Source organism: Diuraphis noxia, unplaced genomic scaffold, assembly GCF_037042655.1.
Source record: "Diuraphis noxia isolate RWA-SAM2 unplaced genomic scaffold, SU_Dnox_SAM2 contig0003, whole genome shotgun sequence".
Taxonomy (NCBI): domain Eukaryota; kingdom Metazoa; phylum Arthropoda; class Insecta; order Hemiptera; family Aphididae; genus Diuraphis; species Diuraphis noxia.
Genome location: NW_028301713.1, coordinates 17,276,308 through 17,300,945, shown reverse-complemented (window position 1 = coordinate 17,300,945; position 24,638 = coordinate 17,276,308). Strand labels below are relative to the sequence as shown.

Genomic DNA, 24,638 nt, shown 5'->3' with positions numbered 1-24,638 from the left:
CCCTCACTTTCAATGCTGTGCCTCTATATTTTAACGTTTTACCTTTATAAATAATCCACATTGTACTTAATACTCATAAATCATAATGTTGTCTAGCACCTAATTTAATGTTTACATTATACAATATAATCCTAACCTCAATATTTGTGGGAACAGTTCAGAAATGATTTTTGTGAAGATATTCTTCATACAGAGCGCACTCGATTAAATGACTTGCATTTCACTTTTTCTGATGAAATATTTAATAGAGGTTTGAATGAAATAGAAGATAAAGTTGTTTGTCTGTTTTAAAAATATTTAACTGAATTTGGAATGAACTCACCTGTTCGAAATGAAAATGCATCTGATTCTTTGTAATTCTCAATTTTGCGTTCTTTCGATGATAGTTGATTACAAGAATTTGTAGAAATCAATTTACTTAAATTAGTAGATGATTTTTATATACTTTTAATGCTATTACGGAAAGTGAATGAATCATCAAGGAAGAGTATTATTTTCAGATGCTTCCTAATTAATTGTTGTTGGCTCAAATTAGATCCTCTGGTAAAGTTGCATTAGCAGTAGCTTCATCTGGTATAGCAGCAACTCTCCTTAGTGGCGGCAGAACTGCTCACTCGACTTTCAAGTTACCGTTAAATGTATTATTTGATACAGAATATCTTTGTCCGATTTGTAAAAATGGTCCTCTTGGAAAAATTCTACAAGAAACTTCATTTGTTGTGTGGGATAAGTGTACAATGAGTCACAGATTACATATCGAAGCAATTGATCGAACATTAAAAAATCTTAAGTGTAATAATAACATTATGGGTGGCATAACATTTGTTTTCACTGGTGATTTCCGTCAAACCTTACCAGTGATCCCTAAAGGCACTTGAGCTGATGTCGTTAATGCTTTCTTAAAATCTTCCCCTATATGGAACAATGTTGAAAAACTTTATTTGTGAACAAACATGAGAGTTTATTTATGCAAAGGCGACGATATTTTTCCAGCACAGTTGTTGAAAATTGGAAATGAAACTTTAGAAAATGAAAATGGTTACATTTCTGTCAATCACACGATTGGACGGGTGGTCAATACCGTGGAATTGTAAATTTCTACAGTTTATCCTGAAATTTTTAATCTGTTCAATAAATATTATCAGTGGTTATGTGAAAGAGCTTTTATCTCACAGAGAAATGTAACAGCAGGAGAAATCAATGATATCATCCTTTTAAAATTCGATGGATACTCGCGTGAATATCTATCTATTGATACAATTACATCAACAGATGATGCTATTCGTTATCCACAAGAATTTCTCAATTCTCTTTCTCCTTTGGGATTTCCTCTTTATAAGCTAAAATTAAAAATCAGTGCTCTAATTACATTATTACGTAATCTTCAACCACCGAACTTATGTAATGGTACAAGATTACAAATAAAATCATTGCGAAATAATATTATAGGAGCCGTAATTCTTACAGGAACCAACAAAAGGAGAAATTGCATTTATTCCAAGAATTCCCATTATTCCCTCTGACTTGCCGTTTTCTTTCAAACGGCTTCAATTCCCGGTTAATGTTTCTTTTGCGATTACGATAAACAAAGCTCAAGGTCAAACATTCAAGTACGTTGGCGTAGATATTCGAGTGCTTTTCACATGGACAATTATACGTGGGATTTTCTCAAACTGGGGACCCGAATCATCTTATGCTTTTAATTTTAACAGGAGATAAAACAAAAATAGTCATATACTCAGAAGTCTTATAAAATTCTTTATTAACCATAAATTACTCAGCATTTCTTTTTTATCTGTATTTATTTTTAATAAAAATAAATTAACCATTTATACCACTAGAAAAATTTCAATCCGTTTTCATTAACCATTTTTTATATTTACCTGCCAATCACACATTAAACAATAATATTTGAATACAAATTCTACATACAGTTTTTTGTTAAAAAAAAAATAGCTTAAAATTCTTCGTGCAGAAACAACTGTAACTCAATAGTTATAATGTTATAAAAAATAAATAAATTATAAAATATATTATTAATTATAAATAAATTATATTACATATTATTGTAAAAGTATGCAGTAAATGCTTCTCGAATCTTAAGAGGCCGTCGTGGTAAAAGTGAAAAACATACATCGCTCAAGAGATGGCGTTGTATTCCGTATCGCCGCCGTCGCGGCTGGCCGTAACCACGCCCATCATCTACGCCCTGCGGCGCGTGTGTTATAATCGCGGGAGCGGTACATTATTATATCACGGACTGTCATTATAGACGTTTCGCGTCAATGTAGTTGACCGTTGCGTAAATTGTCATCCAAGTATTTCTTACTATGTACTAGCGCACGGTACGTGGCTCCTAGTTCACGAGTCACGAGACGCGACCTATTTATTAATTAAAGCCCCTGCTTACTTAAGAATATTAATCAATAAATAAAGCATACAAATAATAATACTCCAAAACTTGATTTGTATTTCTAACCCAATTACTTTTTAAAATACATGTAATAACATGTAGTAACAATAATTTCATTACGATTAAATAGGTTTTTTTAGTAACTGTGTCACGTTTTTTACGATATTACTTATTACTTATTAGTGACCTGAAGTACTTATCGTACGATATTTTCATCTCCAATTAGTATAACGTTTTAAATATTTTTGTTAGTATAAAATACATACCTGTTTACTTATTTTATTTTTAAACTTAATATAGGAAGTTGAGTGTTATACAAAACATATTATATGAAATAAATAGAATAATACTTTAATTTTTTATATTATTTAATACAATAGCAATTTGCAGTAAAAAAACAATCTGTATACAAACATTACAAACTTATCATATTCATATGATCTATATAAATATAAATAATGTAGGTACTTACAAATGTAAAGAACACATTTAATTTATGTATAATAATTAATTGAAACATAACATTAATATATATTTAATAATTTATTAAACAGACGAACCCAATTACAATAATTATAATGTGAAAACATAAAATATAACGATATACAGTATATAATATAGCTGTGGTGAGAGGTGTTCAATATTATTTAAGTGATTAAATTATTAATGTAACAATTAAAAGATACAATAGAGATACATAAACAAATTTGGATTAGAGACAAATTTTTACTATTGAGAATTTAGATTCATATACAATGGATAACTAACGTATAAATAAGCTTATAAATATGTGATATGTACATATTGTACATATTGTACAATGTACATATTATCTATACACAAAGTGCATAATTACCTAAACGTACATAATAATAAAATAAAATATATAATATAACATAATGTACTTAAATATTTTACGCATATATTTTCCGCAATAATAAAAAAACATCGGTGACTAATAAATTTTATTTGTGACCATAAATCGTTACAGATGATTTTTAATTAGCGCGGCAAATAAACATGTAAAATATATTTACAAAAAGTTATATTTTATTTTATTGTTATGCACGTAGGTAATTATGCCCTTTTTACATACAAAATATTATAATAATATGTACATAAAAAATATAACATTAAAAATATTTTTTATTTTTAGTTTCTGAACGAAGTGATGAATGTATTGATTTTACAATGATGTGTGTTTTTTTTTATTGTGTGTGTACAGCATAACTAGTCGAAATAATGCTTCGATTTCAAACTTTGGGGGTGGTTTATGATGTAAAAGTGAATATCCTTGGTGCATTATAGAGGTCAAAAGTAAACATTTTCCAACAGTTTTAAAAAAAATCGAGAAAAACAACAAAAAAATGACAGAAAAACGGGAATTTTTACGCAAAACCCGTTTTCGAGCAAATCGACTTTTTTATATGGTTGTCATTCAAAAACTAATCACTGTAAATACTTGAAATTTTCACCAAATGTTTATGTTAGTGTTATATATATACAATTTAATTTTCAAAAAATTTCGAATTTTTTTGAGTTATTTATAGACCTCTGAAATTTTCGATTTTTTTGAGAATTTTTATTTAAAATGTTGGACGACCAAAATAACTTGAAAATTTAATACAAGGTTCCTTATAAGTTTTTCTTATTGTAGCTAAAAAAAATTAAAAATCGTTAGTAACAATTATTTTTAATAAGCGTTTATAGTTCAAATTTTTACGAAATATGTCGAAAACGCGAAAATTTGCAAGTAATTTAAAAGTTGAAAAATCATAAAATGTTTTCTGTTTATAACTAAGGATTAAAAATATAACACTAAGTTTTCCATAAGTTTTCCTTCAAATAGCTATAGAGAAAACTCGAAGCGTCGTTATAGGAAAAATTTTAAGTGCGTTGAATTTTAAATGTTTTCGAAATAGTGTAACGATACAATATATCCTCAAACGATTTTAAACATTTGTTATTATTCAAAAAGTATAAGTCGTAGATACATGAAAATTTTACCAGTTATTTAGATTAGCATTTTCTTTACATGATTTAATTTTTTAAATATTTTGACTTTTTTTTAGGTATTTATAGACAACTGAAATTTTCAATTTTTCTGAAAAAATTTTTTTGAAGTGTTGATAAAATTTTTTTGGCCCTATCAAAATACTTGAAAATTTAATACAAAGTTCCTCATAAGTTATTGATACAGTGATTAAAAAATTACAAAAATACATGGGCATGATTTTTTTTATTAGCATTTGAAGTTCAAATTTTGACTAAATACATAAAAATTACGGCAATGTTCAAATTATCTTAGATCGAAATTCATAAAAGTTTTTCTTTTTATGCCTAAGATTTGAAAATTTTATACAAGGCTCCTAAAATATTTATACAATATTATTTGAAAAATAAAAGAAATATAATATAGTCACACATTTTTTTAATAAGCATTTACAGTTCAAATTTTGACTAAATACATAAAAATCACGAAAATTCGTACATTATTTTATCCTAGAAATTCATAAAAAAATTTCCATTTAAATCTAAGATTTGAAAATTTAATACAAGATTCCTTACAAATTTGTCAATCTTTATCTCAAAAAAAATGTCAACCGGAAATTCAAATTAAATTTTTATTAGCATTTGAATTTCAAATATTGACAGAAATTCGTCAAAACCATGAATATTTGCAAATTATTTTGTAGTTCAAAATTCATAATATTGTTTGTATTTCTATCTAAGGTTATAAAATTTAACACCAAGTTTTCCATAAGTTTTGCTTCAAATAGCTATAGAGAAAATTTGAAGCGTCATTATAGGAAAAATGTTTTGAGCGTTTGAATTTTAAATTTTTATGAAATCGCGTAATGATAACGATTTATCCTCAAACGAGTCAAACGAATTTAAATATTAGTTGTTATATTTCAAAAATTATAAGTCGTAGATACTTGAAAATTCATATCGACACTTCAAAAAAAAATGTTCAGACAAATTGAAAATTTCAGTCATCTATAAATATCTCAAAAAAAGTCAAAATATTTTGAAATTTAAATCATGTAATGAAAACGCCAATCTAAATAACCGATAAAATTTTCATGTATCTACGACTTATACTTTTTGAATAATTACAAATATTTAAAATCGTTTGAGGATAAATCGTTATCGTTACGCTATTTCGTAAAAATTTAAAATTCAAACGCACTTAAAATTTTTCCTATAATGATGCTTCGAGTTTTCTCTATAGCTACTTGAAGTAAAACTTATAAAAAACTTAGTGTTGTATTTTCAATCTTTAGTTGTAAACGCAAAAAATTTTATGATTTTTCAACTTCAAAATTACTTGCAAATTTTCGCGTTTTCGACAGATTTCGTAAAATTTTGAACTGTAAACGCTTATTAAAAAAAATTTTGACTTACGATTTTTAATTTTTTTTAGCTACAATAATAACAACTCATAAGGAACCGTGTATTAAATTTTCATGTTTTTTTGGTCGTCCAATATTTTTTTACTGACACTTCAAAAAAAAATTCTACTTAATTAAACTTTATATAGATATCACTAACATTAACATTTGGTGAAAATTTCAAGTATTTACAGTGATTAGTTTTTGAATAACAACCATATAAAAAAATCGATTTGTTCGAAAACAGGTTTTACGTAAAAATTCCCGTTTTTCTGTCATTTTTTTTTTTTGTTTTTCTCGATTTTTTTGAATACTGTTGGAAAATGTTTACTTTTGACCTCTATAATGCACGAAGGATCTTCAATTTTACATCGGAAACCACCCCCAAAGTTTGAAATCGAAGCATTATTTTGACTAGTTATGCTGTACACACACACAAAAAAAAACACACATCATTGTAAAATCTGTATCACTTCGTTCAGAATCTAAAAAAATGTATATGATGTATGTTTTATATATAAAAATAAAAATTTATAGTAGATTTCATACAATAAAATGGCTATAAATTATTAAACTTCACCTAATTGTTTCCCTCGATGAGCATGGTGTTTGATTAACAGCTCCCAAGAAAAAAGGTGCCATAACAGATTCTATGGCCTCTGGATTGTGACTTAAAATTAATTACAATAAAATTGTATTATATAATTAAAAATCATACTAGTACATAGATTAAGTTTAATTATAATTTATTTTTAATTAATATTATAGTTATGGTATTATACATTTGAATAACAACCTAAAAATTATTACACCTAAAACTTTACCTAATTATTTCCTTTGATGAACATGGTGGTTGATTGTCAGCACCTAAGTAACATGATTCTACAATAGGTTCTGCGATTTCTGGATTGGGACTTTGTTAACATAATTTTAGTGAATTGTATTAAATTAATAATAATAATATATAGGTATCTCTTAGTCTTATCACGAATTCCTAGAATATTCTTCACTCGAGAACTCAGCCATTTTTTAACTGATAATTTTTTTGATGCGCAGCGACGAGTTTTTTTGTTGAGTTGATCCATTTTCACGTGAATAAATAATTAAAAAATATATAAACCGTTATAAAAATCTAGCGAAAATGTATTAGTTACTAGTTTACTACTACCAATAATTACTGGCGTGAACAGTTAGACATGCAGGATGTCAATATTTGAATCAATTTATTTCAATATTTAATGTTTTATCATTAATAATTAAATAGTTAAATAATTGTTAGAATATAATTACTACAGTACTTGCACCTTACAAATACAATATAAATTAATAAACAATGTAATACGTAATCTTGAAAAATATATTCGTAAATTAGTAATATTATATAAATCGTTTAATGTTTCAGCAAATTTTGTTTGACAGACAATAATAAAATTGGCGTATATTATGCTGATTAAATGTTAATTAATATACAAAAACAATAATTTGTGTACTTAGTATTATGAAATATTACATATTTATTTATCCATCGTTGATAATTTTTTTCACAGCGTATGATTTAAAGTTTTTTACATAATATACAGTTAAACTGATTTAAATGTAAAAAAATTCATCTGAAATAAAAATTTCCAATTTTATCGAAAAGTTTACTACAGTTTGAAAAAAAAATTGTTTGAATCGGACGTTTTCTTGCTGATTAGTTACAGTTTTAAGATTTGGTTCCATTTTGCGTAAAATACGATAGTAATAGGAATACGAAAATATTGGAAATGTAAAATAATATTATTCAATGACAAAATTATTATTTTCATATTGACAATTTGGCTATTTATAACCAGCGCGCGGCTGAGATAGATAACCAGTTTTGACCTATGGAGCGGTACCGCTGCTTATGAACGCGGGGTGGTGGCAGAAGTACTGTTCAAAATGCTTCCACTGTAGTACTCAGGCCTCGTTGATCGTAGAAACATAAATTTAGTATCAAAATAATCACGAGAAGTTGTACTTAAAAATCTTGGAACAGATTTTCGATACCTCAATTTGCTGATTTTATATAATTTTTTAAAAAAATTAAAATTTGTTACAAACTTCAAATGCAAATAAAATTGGTTAGAAAACATAAATCAAAAATCTGTTCCAAGATTTTTAAGTACAACTTCTCGTGATTATTTTGATACTAAAATCATGTTTCTACGATCAATGAGGCCTGAGTACTATTGGAAATAAAAAAGTATGTTTTTACGGTCGATTTTTTCCTACTGTGACGGCCTCTTAATAGCATTTGTTGTTGGTCGACGAGGTACTACTTCTAAAGACCTAATTGCGCAAGAATCCTGTACGTCCTGTCACCATGATCCCTCTTGAATCAAAGTACCGTTGTCATCATACGTATCGAATGTCCCTGGTGGTGCATAAATATGAATAGAATTACTTTTTTTGATAAATTTGTGTAGTAATATCACAGTGACACTTTTTCTGGGGTTAAGCCAATAGGTTTTCTAAATACTCGAAATGTTGATGCCAATATCCCAAAAGTGTTTTCAACTAACACACGTGAACTAGATAATTTTTCATTAAATAATCGTTTATCAGATCCAAATTCATGATTTCCCGGATAAGGCTTCATGATGTGCGTACTTAGCACAAAAGCACCGTCACATAAAAAAACATAAGGCAAGGGCTCGCCTGACCCAAGCAAAGGGCACGGTGTTGGTATATTCAAAGTATTTTCCGAAATTCTTTGCCATAATACACTATTCCGTAATACGCCTCTATCACTAACACTTCCTTGGCTCCCGATGTCAGTGAAAATAAACTGATAATTACTGTCTACTACAGCTAAAAGTACAATGCTGAATGATCTTTTATGATTGAAATAATCCGATCCTGTATGAACAAGGCATTGAATTACAATGTGCTTTCCGTCCATGGCTCCAATGGCATGTGGAAAGTTTCCACGGAATCCTTTTTCCACGTTTAGCCATTCTTCTTTTGTAGACGGCATCTGTAAAAAATAATATAAACAGGGGACAATTGGATACCGCAGACTGTACAGTGTACAGTAGAGCTCTGCATGGTCCTGCTCGGACCGGTCTGGACTGAACCGGACTGGACCGCGGTCCGGTCTAAATCAGTCTTTTACATTAAACGCCATTGAAGTCCAGTCCATTGCGGTCTGATTTTCAATGTTCATGGTTTTTTTTTAGTTAGGCTAAGTAATTAACACATTGGTCTGGTTCGGATCGGTCCAAAATTTAAAAATATTAAATCGGTCTTTTTCTGTATAAGTTTTAGAATCACGGTCTGGTCCAGTCTGGTCTGGTTTTATCTAATCAATGTTGTCAGAAAAAAAAATGAATTTGTATATTTTTAAATTAGTTAATTAGAATTTAATATATAAATTAAAATATACGAAGTAGGGAAATCCCAGACTTGTATCCAATATTATTCACTATTAGTTCTATATGCAATACGAGTATACGATTACGTAATACAAATGCAATATCTAATAACTAAAATAGTAAAATATATTAATATAATTCTTAAATAGTTAAATTATCGGTATTTCCAGAACCGTTGTGTCGTCGACGACCGACGCCCCGACGGCGACCGAAATTAATATAAGTCGGTACCTATGTTATATCGAACACGATTGTTTATTGTTTAGTGGTTTAGTCTGTCAAGTGACAATAAACTTGTAAGTTTTCGCCGTTTTCGGTCCTCTATCTTGTTCGGCAGATGTAAGTAGGTATTTTCATTTAAATTTAAATTAAAATCAAAATGTCAATAACTTTGTTAATTGTTATTGATTTATAATATACAGTCTCGAGTGGCGAGTGCAAGACTGCAAGGAAAAGTAATTATTACCTACGTGTCTACGTGCGACGTACCTACTACCTGCCGTGTGAGCCTGTGAGTTGCTGAATGCTGATGAGGTTTTGTTGAAAATATACAGGTTACAGCACACAGGTAAATACAAATATTTATATTTTAAATGTTGATACTTTGATAGGTGGGCACCAAAGCCCAACTTAGAGGGGGGCTAGGGGGGCTGCAGCCCCGGGCCCCGATATTATTTGGGGCCCCGGGCCCCTGTTGATATTTAATTATTAAAGTGGCATTTTGAAATAATTGTATCTTGTATGATATTACTGGTTAGTGGTTACGTAGTTTCGTTAGTCACGTATCGTAATGGAATTTATTATTATTCTCTAATCGATAAAATAAACTATTAAGTTTTAAGATAAAGTTGGTCAAAAGCACTTTATATCGTTATGATTACAATTTATCTTAACATAGGTTCATTTTGATGGTCAGTTTCGCATTATTAGTACAATCGGTACACTAGTATTCCGTCGACTGTCGTGATATTAAAATATTAAATTAGTTTTTAGTCGAGTTCGTGAGATTTGTTCGTTACTAGTGTGTGCCAAAAACTATTGAAATTTAAAAATGTCTGATAAAAAAAGAATTTATCTCAGTGGTTATGCAAAACGAAAATTAAAGAAGGAGGCCGAAGACGCAGTAAGCAAGTTACCTAAATTACAGGGGCGTATTTAGACCGGGGCCGCCGGGGCCTAGGCCCCGGGGCCCCCTAGGTGTGCCGAAGTCGGGGGCCACAGGACCTTTATTATTACATAAAAAAAAAATACTGAATATTTTTTTTAAAAATTATATTTACGTAGAAAAAAATTTGATCTAAAATATGTAACGAAAAAATATGTACAGCGCGGCGGTAACGTTCATTATCTTGACATCTTGTATATTACTATCGAAATCCAATAATAAACGTCACTGGTTTTTCAAACGGACGGTTAGTTATATAGATAAGCTATTCTAAGAATATTGTTTCTAAACCAGCCACCATCATGTAGGCTTCGCAGTCCGCAGTTCTATTATCTGTTTGTTTAATCTATTATGATTTGTACGACACGTTCGTTGTCGCCTGTCGGGTTGTCTACTACATACATATTATATTAAGTTATTATTTATATTTGCATTTTATATTTACTTGATACTAATTATTTAAATATATATTTTCATTTAATATGTAATAAATAATAAAATAAAAATATATTTTATAATTATTATTAGCTCATGAATCATTATTGAATAATTTATACTTGTATTATAGTTAAATTTCTGTGTTAAAGGGGGCCTCTGTCTCTTATGGCCCTAGGGCCACCAAGTTCCTCACTACGCCACTGCTAAATTAACTAGTTTTTTTGAAACTATCAACAGTGCAAACAGAGTAGAAACTAATAAAAATAATAAAAATGATTTGGTTCTAAATAATAGTTATATTCATGTTGAAAATATGAATAATGATAGTAATAGTGTAATGCCTAATACAATAGTGACATCAAAATCTGATAGTGTAAATTTTTCTGAAAATAATATTAACAGTTGTTCTACAATAGAAAACTCAAAATCTGATACTTTTAATTTTTCTGAAAATAATATTGACAATGGTTCTACAGCAGAAAATGCAGTGATTGCAATTAATTTTAATTCGAATGTTCATACTATTGAACTTGATATTGAATTATATCAAGATCCGGGAATGTGGCCATTAGTGTTAAACAACACTTTTATAGAATTATGCTGCTTAAAAGGACCAGAATTTTTTCAGAATATGGATCCAAAAAAATTTCAATCATCCGAAAAAAAATTTAAAAATTTTAATCGCTCATTAAATATATCATTATTCGAATTAAAATTGCCCAATGGTGAAATACACTTACGTAAATGGATCATGTTTTCTGAACACACTGGCAACGTTTATTGTTTTGTTTGTAAACTATTTAATAAGTCAAATAATTCAAGTTTTATTAATCCTGGTTTTAACAACTGGAAAAAATCTCACGAAAAAGTTAAAGAACACGAAAATAGTGCAATTCACCGTAAATCAATGTTAACTTGGTTAGATCGTGTAAACACTAAAAATCGTATAGACAAAACTATGGCGGAACAAATATTGAGTGAAAAAAAGTATTGGGTTGAAGTGTTGCGCCGTGTAGTATCTGTTGTTAAATTTTTGGCTGTTCGTGGGTTAGCATTTGAGGGTAATGACTCGCGGTTGGGTTCTTCGAGTAATGGAAATTTTCTCGGAATTCTCGAAGTCATTTCCGAATTTGATCCCTTTTTAAAACAACACATGAATGAACGCGCTAATAAAGGATCAGGGAATGTATCTTATATTTCGATGCGAATTTGTAACGAAATAATTGACCTAATGGGAAATGAAGTTTTATTAGAAATAATTAAGCAGTTACAAGAAACTAAATATTTTGGTCTAATATTAGATTCTACTCCAGATACCAGATAGAGCACATAAAGATCAATTTGCTGTTGTTGTTAGATACTGTTATAAAGGGTTAGTTGTTGAGCGATTTTTAACATACATACATATATTAAGTCATACAGGCATTTCGATGGCCGAAGAAGTAATACATTTTTTGGAAAATAATAATATTAATTTGCAACATTGTAGAGGTCAATCATACGACAATGCTAATAATATGACTGGTATATATGAGGGTTTACAGGCTCAAATAAAAAAAAAATGCAGTGTTGCTTTATTTGCACCTTGTTTTGCTCATTCCCTAAATTTAGTAGGGACACATACAGTGAAATGCTGTTTAGAAGCAATAAATTTTTTTGGTGTTGTTCAAAAAATGTATGCATTTTTTGTGGCCTCAACACAAAGATGGAATTTGCTTTTGACTGGTTTACAATCGGAAGAAAAAAATAAAATAATTGTTTTGAAAACTTTAAGCAATACTAGATGGGAGTGTCACGCGGAGTCGTGTAAAGCTATTATCTTACATTATGACCAAATTATATGTACGTTAACGGATATTTTTGAAAATGTTAACGAAAAACAAGAAAATCGTCATGCTGCTAAATCAATAAAAAATAAAATGATAAAGTTTAAAACAGCTTTTATGGCAGTTATGTGGAGTGAAATTTTATCGCAATTTAACAGTGTTAGTAAATACCTTCAAAAACCGGGAATAGATTTATTTACAGCTGTAAATTTATTAAAAGGATTAAAAACTTATGTCAGTTCATTAAGAGAGAAGTTTGTATATTTTGAAAATAAAGCAAAAGAATTATCAACTAATATTTTGCCCTGTGGAGAAAAAATTGTTAGAAAAAAAAAATTATCGGATGGTACAATAGAAGGAAATTCAAACTTATGCGAAATAAGAAAGTTGGAGGTTGATACTTTTTATGTTATTATTGATTGTTTAGTTACTGAACTTGATAAAAGATTAAACGCATATGATAATCTTTGTAGTATTTTTGGGTTTATTACAAAATTCGGTTCACAATTATTATTATCAGAGACTTCTGCCGACATATTCATTAGCACATTTAAAGATGATATTGATACAATAAATATAAGACAAGAGATTGTGCACTTTTCTAGTTATGTAATGCAGTTAAATTTACCAATAATTTCTCCTCAAAATATTTACTTATATGTACATGAAAATAATTTAAAAGAAGTCTTTCCAAATGTGTATATTTCTCTACGACTTTATTTAACTTTGCCAGTTTCGAATTGTGAAGCAGAAAGAACAAATTCAAAATTAGAGCTAATTGAAAATGCCAGAAGAACGTCCCTTCACCAAGAAAAATTAAATTCACTCGTTCGTCTATCCGCTGAAAGGGATATAACTAATACACTTGATTTTTCAGATCTAATTCAAAAATTTAGTGAACTAAAATCTAGAAAAAAACCGTTGTCTTAAATAATCTAACAAATAATTTCTTTAATTATTATTTATTTTTTATTTTTATATTTTTATTATTTACATTGATTTACATTGACTATGTTGAAAACTGCATTGCCACTTTGACTTTGTACACAATGTACATGGTGTATATAAGTAAACATTTGTTTGAATTAAAAACTGTACCAACACTTCTTTATTTTTATATTTATATTTTTTATTTCATCGTTTTATTTATATTAATTGCCATTAAATAATTACTTATAGCCTTATTATGGTATAATTGATTTATAATCTTATAAAATAAATTGAATATAACAAATCTATATAAAATAAAGACTGCATTTATAATTTAAGTTGATAATTTAGAATTTAGATAATAATTAATTTTGAGGCCCCATTAGAAAATTTGACCCGGGCCCCAAAATTCCTAAGTTGGGCTCTGGTGGGCACATTTTATTTTTTTCAATACTAAGTATTTAAATAAGTGATCAAGTCATCGTGAACTAAGTACTAAAAATATAATATGTAAATATTCTATCGATGGCTGAGAAGTGAAAGGCCAAAAGTTAAGTCAAATGTTTTAAAAATTGTTCTAGAAACCATTGGGTTTTCTTTTTCATATCGCAAAATATTAGTTTTAAGTCAATATCAATATCATAATAAAACACGTTTTTGATACTTAAATGTGTTTTTAGCGTAAGGGTTTTTAAGCGAAAAATATTATAAGAAGTCCTTTATCAATAATAAATACAATAAATATCTTAACGTGATCTAACATTCTAAGATTAATAATATATCTGGAATATTCATACAAAAAACTTGGCAAAGTCATTTCAATCACTGATTTTAGGTTGATATGTCGTTGTTGATTATTAACTCATTAACTGTTTATTGTTTATACTTTATACCCACAATATAACATAATAATGTTTTCTGCAATTATTACTATCTTAATATTATCTATTATAACTTGTTGAATTTATAATAATAATTAAAATTTAAATATTTTTACTTTTTACTTTTTAATTCAATTATAATAACAGTAGTTATATTTTGTTTTTTTACTTGCTTGATTTTTAATAAAATAAAATAAAAATATATATTATATATTTTATTTTATTTTATTTACCCATTTAACAGTGCATTAAGAGCTAATTTTTACTAAATTCAGTACTCTCTGACATTGCTTTGTGTTAATTTTTTTAATGACATATTGTATAGTAACATTTTTCTCGTTTGTATATTTTAAAATTAATATTTTTTAAACTAGCATAAAATACCTAACGAGCGGTTTTCGTAGATCAAAAATTTCCAATATTATTTCTTCTTTAATTCATTAGTCTTAAGTTTACTTTAATTATTAATATCATTAATACGGTTGTCTTTACTCGCTACTTGCTACTCACTATTTATCAATATTCTAACTTTTTTTTAATGTTCTCAATTTTATCATTTATTTCATTAATTTCAAAACAAAGTAAAACATAGGTGAACCCAGAGTTTAACATTTGAGTGTGCACTTGTTTACTAACCTATGTCCAATCTTTCAAAAAACTAATATTTAATAAATGTTTAATTGCTTGATATTATTAATTATTGTTATTTAATTTAATTTTTTTTTTTATATATATTATGGTATACCTGTGCACACCCGGCACACTCCGTAGATTCGCCTATGAAGTAAAAACTTATGATTCTCTCATTTTTAAAGTGTTTAGATTACATATTCTAAATGTTTATAATCATTTAATGTTTGTATTTATTTATTATATACAATATATGATTGTAATAAATATTAAAAAGAATTTTTATTAATGTTATGTTATAACTTGTCAGTAATACATAGTTTAAAAAACGCGGGTAAGTGGATGTCACTCTGCTGTACAGTAGATTACAAGTGGGTCACTGTAATGAATAGTGTTAAATCTGAATTCAATGATATAAGATCATTGTATATTAGTTTAGGTACGAAAAACGAGAGTTTGTCAACATATTTGATGATATTAATGTAATTAAAGTTTTTTATTTTACTATTAGCCATTTGTACTATAGTTGTTTAAATTAGTTTTTGCCAAATGTCAATACATGTATAAAATTAATGGTATAATAATAGGTATTTATGTATTATTATTAATTAATGTAGAATCATAATTTCATCTCAACGCAATCTGTATTAATCTATTGCCATTATGTTAAAATAAAACTACTTTGTTTTTAACCCAAATAACTTAGCAGTTAATTTTGTATACTGAATTACTTGTATAATTCAAAGGAAACTACTGACTAGGATAGATAACCAAGCCCCTTATTGTATTATTTGTATTTATTTAGAAGCAAAATTAACTAATAGATTATTGTATAAATAAACCCTATGAAGTTATAAAATTTGTATTTTAGTGTGCCTATTTTCATACAGGGCCTTGCAAAACCTCAGAATAGCATTGATAATATAATACTCAAACCTATTTAAATACTTTTATATACTTGAATAATGGTTTGTTTTACTACAATCTACATTATTATTAATACTTTATATAATTCCAGAGGTAGTTAAAACTAATATTATAATTTTATACTATTAATATTTAATTTGGAATAAAAGTACCATATTATTATTAATAATGTATTTTATTAAGATTGGCATTAACTAGGTTGAAATTACATAACTCCATAACTCCTATATTACAATATACCTACAAAGGGGTCCTCATTTGCTAGGTGTAAATGTATGCATTTTCATCACTTAAATGCTCTTGATATTTTTCAAAGCTATAATTTAAATTCTTAGGTGAAAAAAAAATGTATAAATCATTTTCTAATTGTAAAATAGTTTTGTATATTTTGTTAATTATGATTTTCACAATATTTATGATAACTTACTAGCATTAATGTTTTTTTAAAATTATTTTAGAACTATGAATAACTCCCAAGAAATACGTGAATTTTTGGATTCAAGTTTTCTAAGTACTTCAACCAGTTCATCTAATAATCAAAATTTAAGGAACAGTACTCCAACACCAAATGACACAATTGATGATTCATCTAATTTTTCTTTTGCTTCAAGTTCTTCATCTTTAATAATTGATACTACTCCATTGTCAACAAACATAAATATTTCAAATTCAAAAATTTTAATCAAACGGAAATTGTTAAATGATACTGGGGAGTATGTGTTGGTACCCCACGGGGGAAAAAGTTCAACTTGGGAAAAATTTCAAACAGTCATGTTCGTTAAACAAAATTTAGAAAACCTGGATTCTCTTGATGAAGAATTGACTGATTTTGTTGCATGCATCAATTGCAAAGAACTATATAGCAAAACCACAAGTACGGCTACACTGAACAGACACAAATGTGCCAGTGAATTATAATCACAAAAAACAATCGACATGTATACTGAAGTTACAAACAAGAAAAAAAATAATAATACCAACCTATTTAAAAAATGAAACAATTGAAAAATGTGTTAAATTTTGTTGTTTGGATATTAGACCAATGTCTGCTATTAATGGTGAAGGTTTTAAGTGTTTTGGTCAATTTCTATTGGACACAGGTAGCAACGTTGGGAAGAATTGACATAACTGATATTTTGCCTCATCCAACTACTATATCTAGACATATACAAAAAACTGCTAAGGAAATAAGAAATGAGCTTTTTAAGTATATATGTGCTAGTATAAAAAAAAAGTTGTGTGCATCAACTTGTGACATGTGGACAGACAACTATAGAAAAAACAGTTACATGTCAATAACATTACATTATATTGACAGTAATATTGGGAACTTAATAATCGCCTACTTATGACTGGCCAATTTCCCAGTTATGAAGCAAAAACTGGTGAAAATATAAAACGGTTTATGTGTAATTTTTTTTTTCAAATATCTGAGTCAGCAACCGAGTTTAATGGTGATTTGATGTCCTGTGTCACATTTGTAACCGACCAAGGTTCAAATATGTTAAGCGCACTTAGAAACTACAATAGATTGAATTGTTGTGCTCACTTACTAAACACAGTTTTGAGAAATTTGTTTGACATAAAATTTTTAGAGCAAGAAGAAGAATTTGGGATTAAACCATTAGAACTCATTTTAACATTAATGGTTGAATGTAAAAACTTCGTTAAGTATATGAAAAGCTCTGGAAGGAATTGTGAGCTTGGCAAAGGACTTGTGCAAGAGGTGGAGACAAGGTGGAACACTCGACTTTTAATGTTTCAGTCAGTTCATAAAGCACTTCCAGAAATTATACTAATATACATGGAGAACACTTTGGTCGGATAAAAAATATTAATACTGATTTACTTGAAAAAATTATTCAGTTTTTGGATCCTTTCAAGAAAGCCTCCAATGATCTTGAAGGTGACAAATGTCCAACTATCCACAAAGCAATTTTATACCAACAATTACTAAAAAAGCATTTAAAAAAGTATGCTGATTTTCAGATCAATATGTGTAACAGTGATGAAGAACCTACTACTATAATTCTATTTTACATATATTAGGTAAACAAGGATTAAAACTCATGGAATCTAAATTCCAATTGTCTGATGAACATGAAATTGCTGTATTTTTGTCACCAAAATTTAAATCATTAAAAATGTTTAGTGAAAATGATAAAGCTCGCATCCATCAAAATATTGAGTTGAAACTATCGCAGATTGAATTAGAAGAAAATAGTGAACTAAGTATTATACTACCACAAGAAAGAGATATTCCTAAAAACCTTTCAGGAAGTACACCGTTCTCAGAATGGGAAGATGCAGAAAATGATTCCGAACATTTCGAAAATGTCCCCAGGTTTAAAAAAGAACTGGAAGAGTACAAACAAAAATACTTTGAGTTTGATGTGAAAGAAGATAATGTATTAACATTTTGGAAAAATCAAATGTTTAATTTTCCATACCTATCCATGTTGGCTAAGCAAATATTTGGTATTCCAGCAAGTAGCGCCAGTAGCGAACGATAATTTAGTACTGCTGGAAGAGTTGTTGAAGAGCGAAGGAGTTGCCTTAGTGGCTCAACTGTGGATGCAATTTTATTTTTAAACAACCATTTCAACAATTTAAAAAAATAAAGTTTCTAATTTATTTATAAAATTCAAATTTCAAACATGTTTTATAGTAGGTTTAGGTTCTGTAAATACAATACACATAGTATGTATTAGTACATCATACTAAATTAATTAAAATATATTATGTTTCTAAAGTTTTCAGATCTAAATTTAAACAATATATGCTGTTAATAGTAAATTGATATACCTAATACTATTACATTTTTATTTTTAAGATGTTTAGTTTGATATATTATGTTATTATATTTGAATAATACAAGTTATTTATTTTGTATTCACAATTTCAGTTATTATTTATTAAGTTAAATTTATATAGTAATATCTATGATACTAAAAAAGGATGTGTAAATAAGCTTTTTTTAGTGGCATATGGTTTATGATTGCAGGACTAACGATATTTCACTAAGTAACGAATCATTAGGTTTTAATATCAATGAATTTGTACTAAGTTAAATTTAAAACAATGAGTACTTATAGGTACTATTAATTAAAAAAAAAAAAAAATGGATTTTTATTATTACTAAGTAGTACGTATTAAAATGTTCTGGTCATATTTTCTGCTATTGAATAAAAATAAATCAGTATCAGTACTCCAAAAAAAAAAAAAAAATAACTGTATAATTAATTTTTTTTTGTCAGGAATATTGACAACATACATATTAATTGTTTTTTTAGAAGACATTGGAGTCTATTGCCAGTTGACTACATCTATTACTGTAGAGTATAGACAGGATCTACTTGGTTGGCATGACAACTTAATTATTATTTAGTTATTATAATAACTTAACACATTAATTATAATGTGCATATAACAATATGTTAATCTATATTACAATATTAACAAGAGAAACAAGTTATGCTTAAAATATATTTAAAATAGGTGGGTAAGTGGTATAAGGTATAACATTGGGAAGTAACAGTAAGTAGTTATGTTCTAAATGTTCTAATTATTATACTGTAGTCTGTAGTTGTCTAAGTCATACATTTTTTTTCAGTTTTAATTTAATTTTGTGCCTTTAATAATTAAGTCCGGTCCGGTCCGGTCCAGTCCTGCCTAATACCTTTATAGATTGGTCTGGTCTAGATTGGTCTTAAATAAAAAAACTGTTTGTAGTCTAGTCTCCGGTCTTCTATCGAAAAATTTTTTTTTTTATTGGTCCGGTTTGGTCTTTTTTAAAAAATTATAAATATTTTGGTTAAGTCTGGTCCAGTTGCATAGCCATACATATTGGTTCGGTCCAGTCTCGGTCTTAAATATTCTCCATCGGTCCGGTCTGGTCCCTGAAATTGTGGACCATGCAGAGCTCTAGGCGGTAGGTACCTCCACATACAGATATCATAATAAATAATAATACTATCTTATTTTAAATCGTCGATTATTATTGCGACGAATATCTATCGCGATAGGATCGAACATGCTCATAAAAATTTAATTTGAAATTCCGGTGGACTTTTTATTTGTGATAAAGATTTAAAAACTTGTAAGGAATCTTGTATTAAATTTTCAAATCTTAGATATAAAAGGAAAATGTTTTATGAATTTCTATCTTAAAATAATTTTTGAATTTTCGTGATTTTTACGTATTTTGTCAAAATTCAATCTTTGAATGCTTATAAAAAAGATATGATTATGTTCATTTTGACAATGAATTTCTTTTATTTTTCAACTGCTATTGTAACAATATGTTAAGAGCCTTGTATTAAATTTTCAAGCTTTTCTGCCTAACAAATAAATTTTTATCAATATTAATTTTAAAAAAACTAATAATGATCGAAAATTTCAAATGCCTGAATAGTTCAACTTAAGTCGAAAATTTTTGAAAATTGCATGGTGGATAGAATATACTTATATAAAGATTCGGTGAAAATTCCATGTATCTATGGTGATTTGTTTTAAAATTACATCAAAAACCAAAATCGATTTTGTCGAAAAATGAGTGTGCGTAAAATTTCCCGTTTTTCCCTTAATTTTTAGTTTGTTTTTCTCGATTATTTAGAAAAGTATTAAGAATTTTTCACTTTTTAACCCCCCCCCCTCCCCCCCCAAAGTACCAACTAGATTCACTTTCTGATCGAACGAGGTACTGAAGTCAAAAATCAAAGCACTTTTACTGCCCCAAAACGTGATGACAGACACAAAAAAAAAATAAAAACACACATCATGGTAAAATCAATACATTCTTCGCTCCGCTCAGAATCTAAAATAATGTAATATATGAAAAAAAAATATGCGGAAATCAGGATGTTTATGTAATCTACTGTGTCTTCCGCAACGACCTTGAGAATCGCCATAGATTATATTATATGTATATTAAATCAATTAGATAAATCCACAGATATATATTATTATACAACTTTTATATCAAAGATGTCCGTGTATACTATTTGTTCGTTGAAATAATGAAATGTGAATCGCATTATGTGATAACCATACCGAAATAATATAATATAACTTTAAATTAACATTTTGTCTAACAATATAAGTATACTTATAAAGTACCTAGTTATTATTTAAATTATTTTTTTAAATTTATTTATTTGATTATCGATTATGATGATGTTAAAATGTTAGAAGCACATGATGCGTAATTTTACTAAAATATATTTTTTTCTGAACTATTAAATAACAATTTTGATTAAAATAAATGTGATTACTGCCTTTTAAAGTTATACCTACGGTGTAGATGTTAAATTTCCGTACCGACCATGCCAGGCGTCAGCTATACTTTGTAAAATTCTAAGTCAAACATTTTCTCCGTATAATGTATATGAAATTAATAATTAATATTTATTACTTATAATAAATTAATTATGGCGAGAGGTGACCCACCAATATGCCAAGCAAAATCAACCACATCTTCGTAGAATGTAAAATATATAAAAAAAACTAAGAGAAGAACGTCGGAACAAGTCTTGGTCCAAATCCAGATAACGAAGTAAGAACCATACATTTTTACAAAGCAACACAAATTGCTAATGCCCACAGATGTCAAAGCAGAAATTATTAATAATTTTAAGATCAATAAAAAAAAAAAAATAGATAAATTTTATTGGGTTGGTAAATTATATATTATTTTAAGCTATTCATGAATATTTGGAATTTTAAATTTAATATTTCTGATGGATATTAATAATATGTTACCCGCAAAAAAACCTTGTAAATTTAATTCAATAAGCTGTCTTATAAAAATATTTGTCTATTGTTAGTGTCTATAGGTACATAAAGTAATTTTTACTTTTTATTTAACAGTGCTTTCGCTGCATCTTATGATTTGTTTTGGATACTTTTTTAAGACTAATATAATAATATAAAAAATGTTATAAATATTGAATTTAAAATATTATTAAAACACGAATGTTCAATAATGAATTTATCAATACGAAAATCACTATTGTAAATATGTAGAGACATTTTCCACCAATTTTTTTTATTGATACGTCAGTCGTTGATAATAAATCTAGTTCACAAGTTCATAAATAGTAAAATCTACAATATGTCATGAGTATACTTACGGTTTATTTACCTACTTTAAGCATATTTATTTAGTTATTTAATTTTTTTTTTTTTTATTGAGGGGGGAAGTAATCAGAAAACTTTTTGTTTAGAATGAAATGTACGTGTGAAATATAAATAATAATTTTCGAGTTTTACGTGGCATTGGGGTGTACTGTTTACAATACTATTTAATTAAATTATTATTAATATTCTAAGAGTGGGCGGCAGCGTACCTACACATAATGAGTAAAAAAGAACTCAACAACTGCCGAGCTGCTGTTTAGTTGCTTTGTGTATTTTATTATTATTGCGCCATGCGCGCTTCAGTATTCACGACGTTCGTCCGTTTCGATAATATATAATTTATACTGTATTAGACATTAGACCATTCGCAATAAAATAATATTAAAAAACTTACAAAAATATTGATTCTTCAGTGAAACTTCTGTTCTTGTGCGGTTACTAACGCTAAACGCACCATCTTCGCCGCTTTGGATGTTGGTAAATGAAATATTCATTTATCCGAGCTGAATATATTAAATTGGATGCTGCCACAGATTTATACTTTTATAGGTATATTATTATATAAGTAATTAAAAATATTTATAAAGTCTTAGAGTTTTTAGAAATCTACCGCGTTCATCGATGACATAGCTATACCATGGTAGCAATTAGCTTTCACAATCTCAGTAATCATTTAAAATAACTTTTTTTTTAGTAAATACAAGCAATTTGAATAATTAACAAATAATATATTCGAACATTTAAAATCTGTTTACTTTACTTAAATAATATACTAAATTGTATATTTTATGGTTGAATATAAAATATATATGTAACACAAAATTGTGTTGTATTTAGTGTTTTATAAACATTTAAAAATAATAATTTAATAAACCATTTTCAAATTTATGCATAATATGTATTTTAATCATCCACAATCAGATACATTTTTTAAACATGTTAAATATCATATATTTTATTTTTTCAGTAGGTGCCTATAGAAGTTAATGAAACCTTGCTAACATAATTTTTTTCAATGACATTAAAACACATTCATTTTTACTTGTAGTGAAAAAAAAAGAAGTTACATCTATTTTCAATAGCACATTGGAACAATCTAATAGTAACAAATGGACAGAATACAGAAAAGTAAAGATTTTTGCAACTAATTTATTACATATTGAGCTCCGTACAAAAATGTATAAATAGATTAGACATTTAGATATTATATGGGAAATTTGCGTGTGTAAAATTACCAACCAAAGTTTAATCAATAATCAATTAAGTAAACGAAAATTAATCGAATTAATCGTTGTGAAAATTATTCGAGTAATTTTGTATTTGAATAAATATTTATTCGAATAATTATCTAGATAAAATTTCGCCCAACTCTGTAACAGGAGGCATGTCTAATATTGAATTTTAATTTTCACTATTGGTTTTGATGCCTGGGAAGCCTTTATCTACTAATGTTTGATCCCCTGGTTCCAATTTGGGTAAAAATCAAGTCATTGGCGATAAATGAGTCATTAGCTCTTCCTCCATAACATTTTGAAATAAACGATACCGCTCCACTGGGAGTGATTGCAACTAAAAATGTTACAGTATAACAGCCTTTGTACCTAGAATACATACCTATACGGCTATACACACCTTTGTTCAATTTTGGGTGGCTGCTCGACTTTTATTTTGGTACAGTCTTTAATACGGCAGGTATTAGGGTATAATTTTTTAAATCTTTCAGGTAAAGTTTCCTTAATTGTACTTTTACTGGGCCAAAAAATTGAATTTTTTGTTTTTATGCTTATTATTTCTAAACACTGGATAAAAATTCTACATACAGAAGTACAGTTTATATTAAATAAAACACCAATTGCTGAAAACGTTAAGTTGTGTTTTATTTTTATCAGAAACATTAATAGTCTATCATTTTTACTTGTGGAACTATTGCACACTTGTGGTAGCATTGAACATAATAGGCCGAACACTTTATTAGCAGTACCAATCAAGTCTTTGAGGAAATTTTCATTTTTTATTGAATTAAATCCATGAAATCTATCACAAGATAAGCATGAATTTATACTATTTGAATCTGGGCACCATAGGCGTAGCATGGTTGATTTTTTTGAGGGGGCTATAGCCTTTTTTTCCTCGTAGAATCAATGATGCTGCTGGAACTTCTTGTGAATTATTTCAGCGAAGGGGCTAGGTCTATAATTTGGGTACAAACATATATAAGTACTAACAATTTAACTAAAGAAAAATTTAAAGGAATAAAATATAAAAAGAACTAAATATAAGCATATATTTAAGTTTAATATAAATAAATAAAATACCATATACATATTTTATAATTGAATTAAGTGTAAAAAAAAAACATTTTAAATAGGAAATTATTACCTACAGTATCAAGTTTAAACGTCTACTTTTTTGCGCAAATATATTAAGAACATCTTCAGAATTAATAATATTAGCTAAGTCCCTTTCAATATGAAGTAATGATAGATTTTCAAATCTA

At 27.7% G+C, this 24,638-nt stretch overlaps 3 protein-coding genes and 1 pseudogene across 4 annotated transcripts in view; 1 reads left to right on the top strand and 3 right to left on the bottom strand.

Moving 5' to 3' along the window:
- LOC149056883 (uncharacterized) overlaps nt 1-18,703 on the top strand; it is a 145,542-nt gene extending 126,839 nt beyond the window's left edge. For both annotated transcript variants that reach the window (XM_089225077.1, XM_089225078.1), the window contains exons 2-3: nt 9,377-9,774; nt 16,462-18,703. In XM_089225077.1, the coding sequence (XP_089081203.1) occupies nt 16,466-16,921 (456 nt within the window). In that variant the 5' untranslated portion in view covers nt 9,377-9,774; nt 16,462-16,465 and the 3' untranslated portion in view covers nt 16,922-18,703. The remainder of the gene's footprint in view (nt 1-9,376; nt 9,775-16,461) is intronic.
- LOC149056884 (uncharacterized) lies at nt 6,310-14,683 on the bottom strand. The gene is made up of 5 exons (XM_089223218.1): nt 14,680-14,683; nt 13,697-13,741; nt 6,784-6,901; nt 6,633-6,722; nt 6,310-6,478 (listed from the first exon to the last, which is right to left on the bottom strand). The coding sequence occupies exons 1-5, from the start codon at nt 14,681-14,683 to the stop codon at nt 6,385-6,387; spliced, it is 351 nt and encodes a 116-aa protein (XP_089079344.1). The 3' UTR covers nt 6,310-6,384.
- LOC149056882 (uncharacterized) lies at nt 7,973-22,267 on the bottom strand. The gene is made up of 2 exons (XM_089225076.1): nt 22,135-22,267; nt 7,973-8,809 (listed from the first exon to the last, which is right to left on the bottom strand). Exon 2 carries the CDS (start codon nt 8,807-8,809, stop codon nt 8,264-8,266), a length of 546 nt encoding a protein of 181 aa, XP_089081202.1. The 5' UTR covers nt 22,135-22,267; the 3' UTR covers nt 7,973-8,263.
- Nucleotides 22,268-23,485: 1,218 nt separating this feature from the next.
- On the bottom strand, nt 23,486-24,234 carry LOC149056881 (uncharacterized; annotated as a pseudogene).
- Between the last annotated feature and the right edge of the window lie 404 nt (nt 24,235-24,638).

Excerpts from the sequence above, each read along its gene's own strand:
- LOC149056882 (XM_089225076.1), bottom strand. The coding sequence starts at position 8,809 with ATGCCGTCTACAAAAGAAGAATGGCTAAACGTGGAAAAAGGATTCCGT.
- LOC149056884 (XM_089223218.1), bottom strand. Across the intron at positions 6,902-13,696 it reads AACAAATGTTTACTTATATA|ACGTGAAAATGGATCAACTC; the intron begins CACCATGTACAT and ends AATTATTTATTC. Across the intron at positions 6,723-6,783 it reads GGAATTCGTGATAAGACTAA|TCCCAATCCAGAAATCGCAG; the intron begins GAGATACCTATA and ends ATGTTAACAAAG.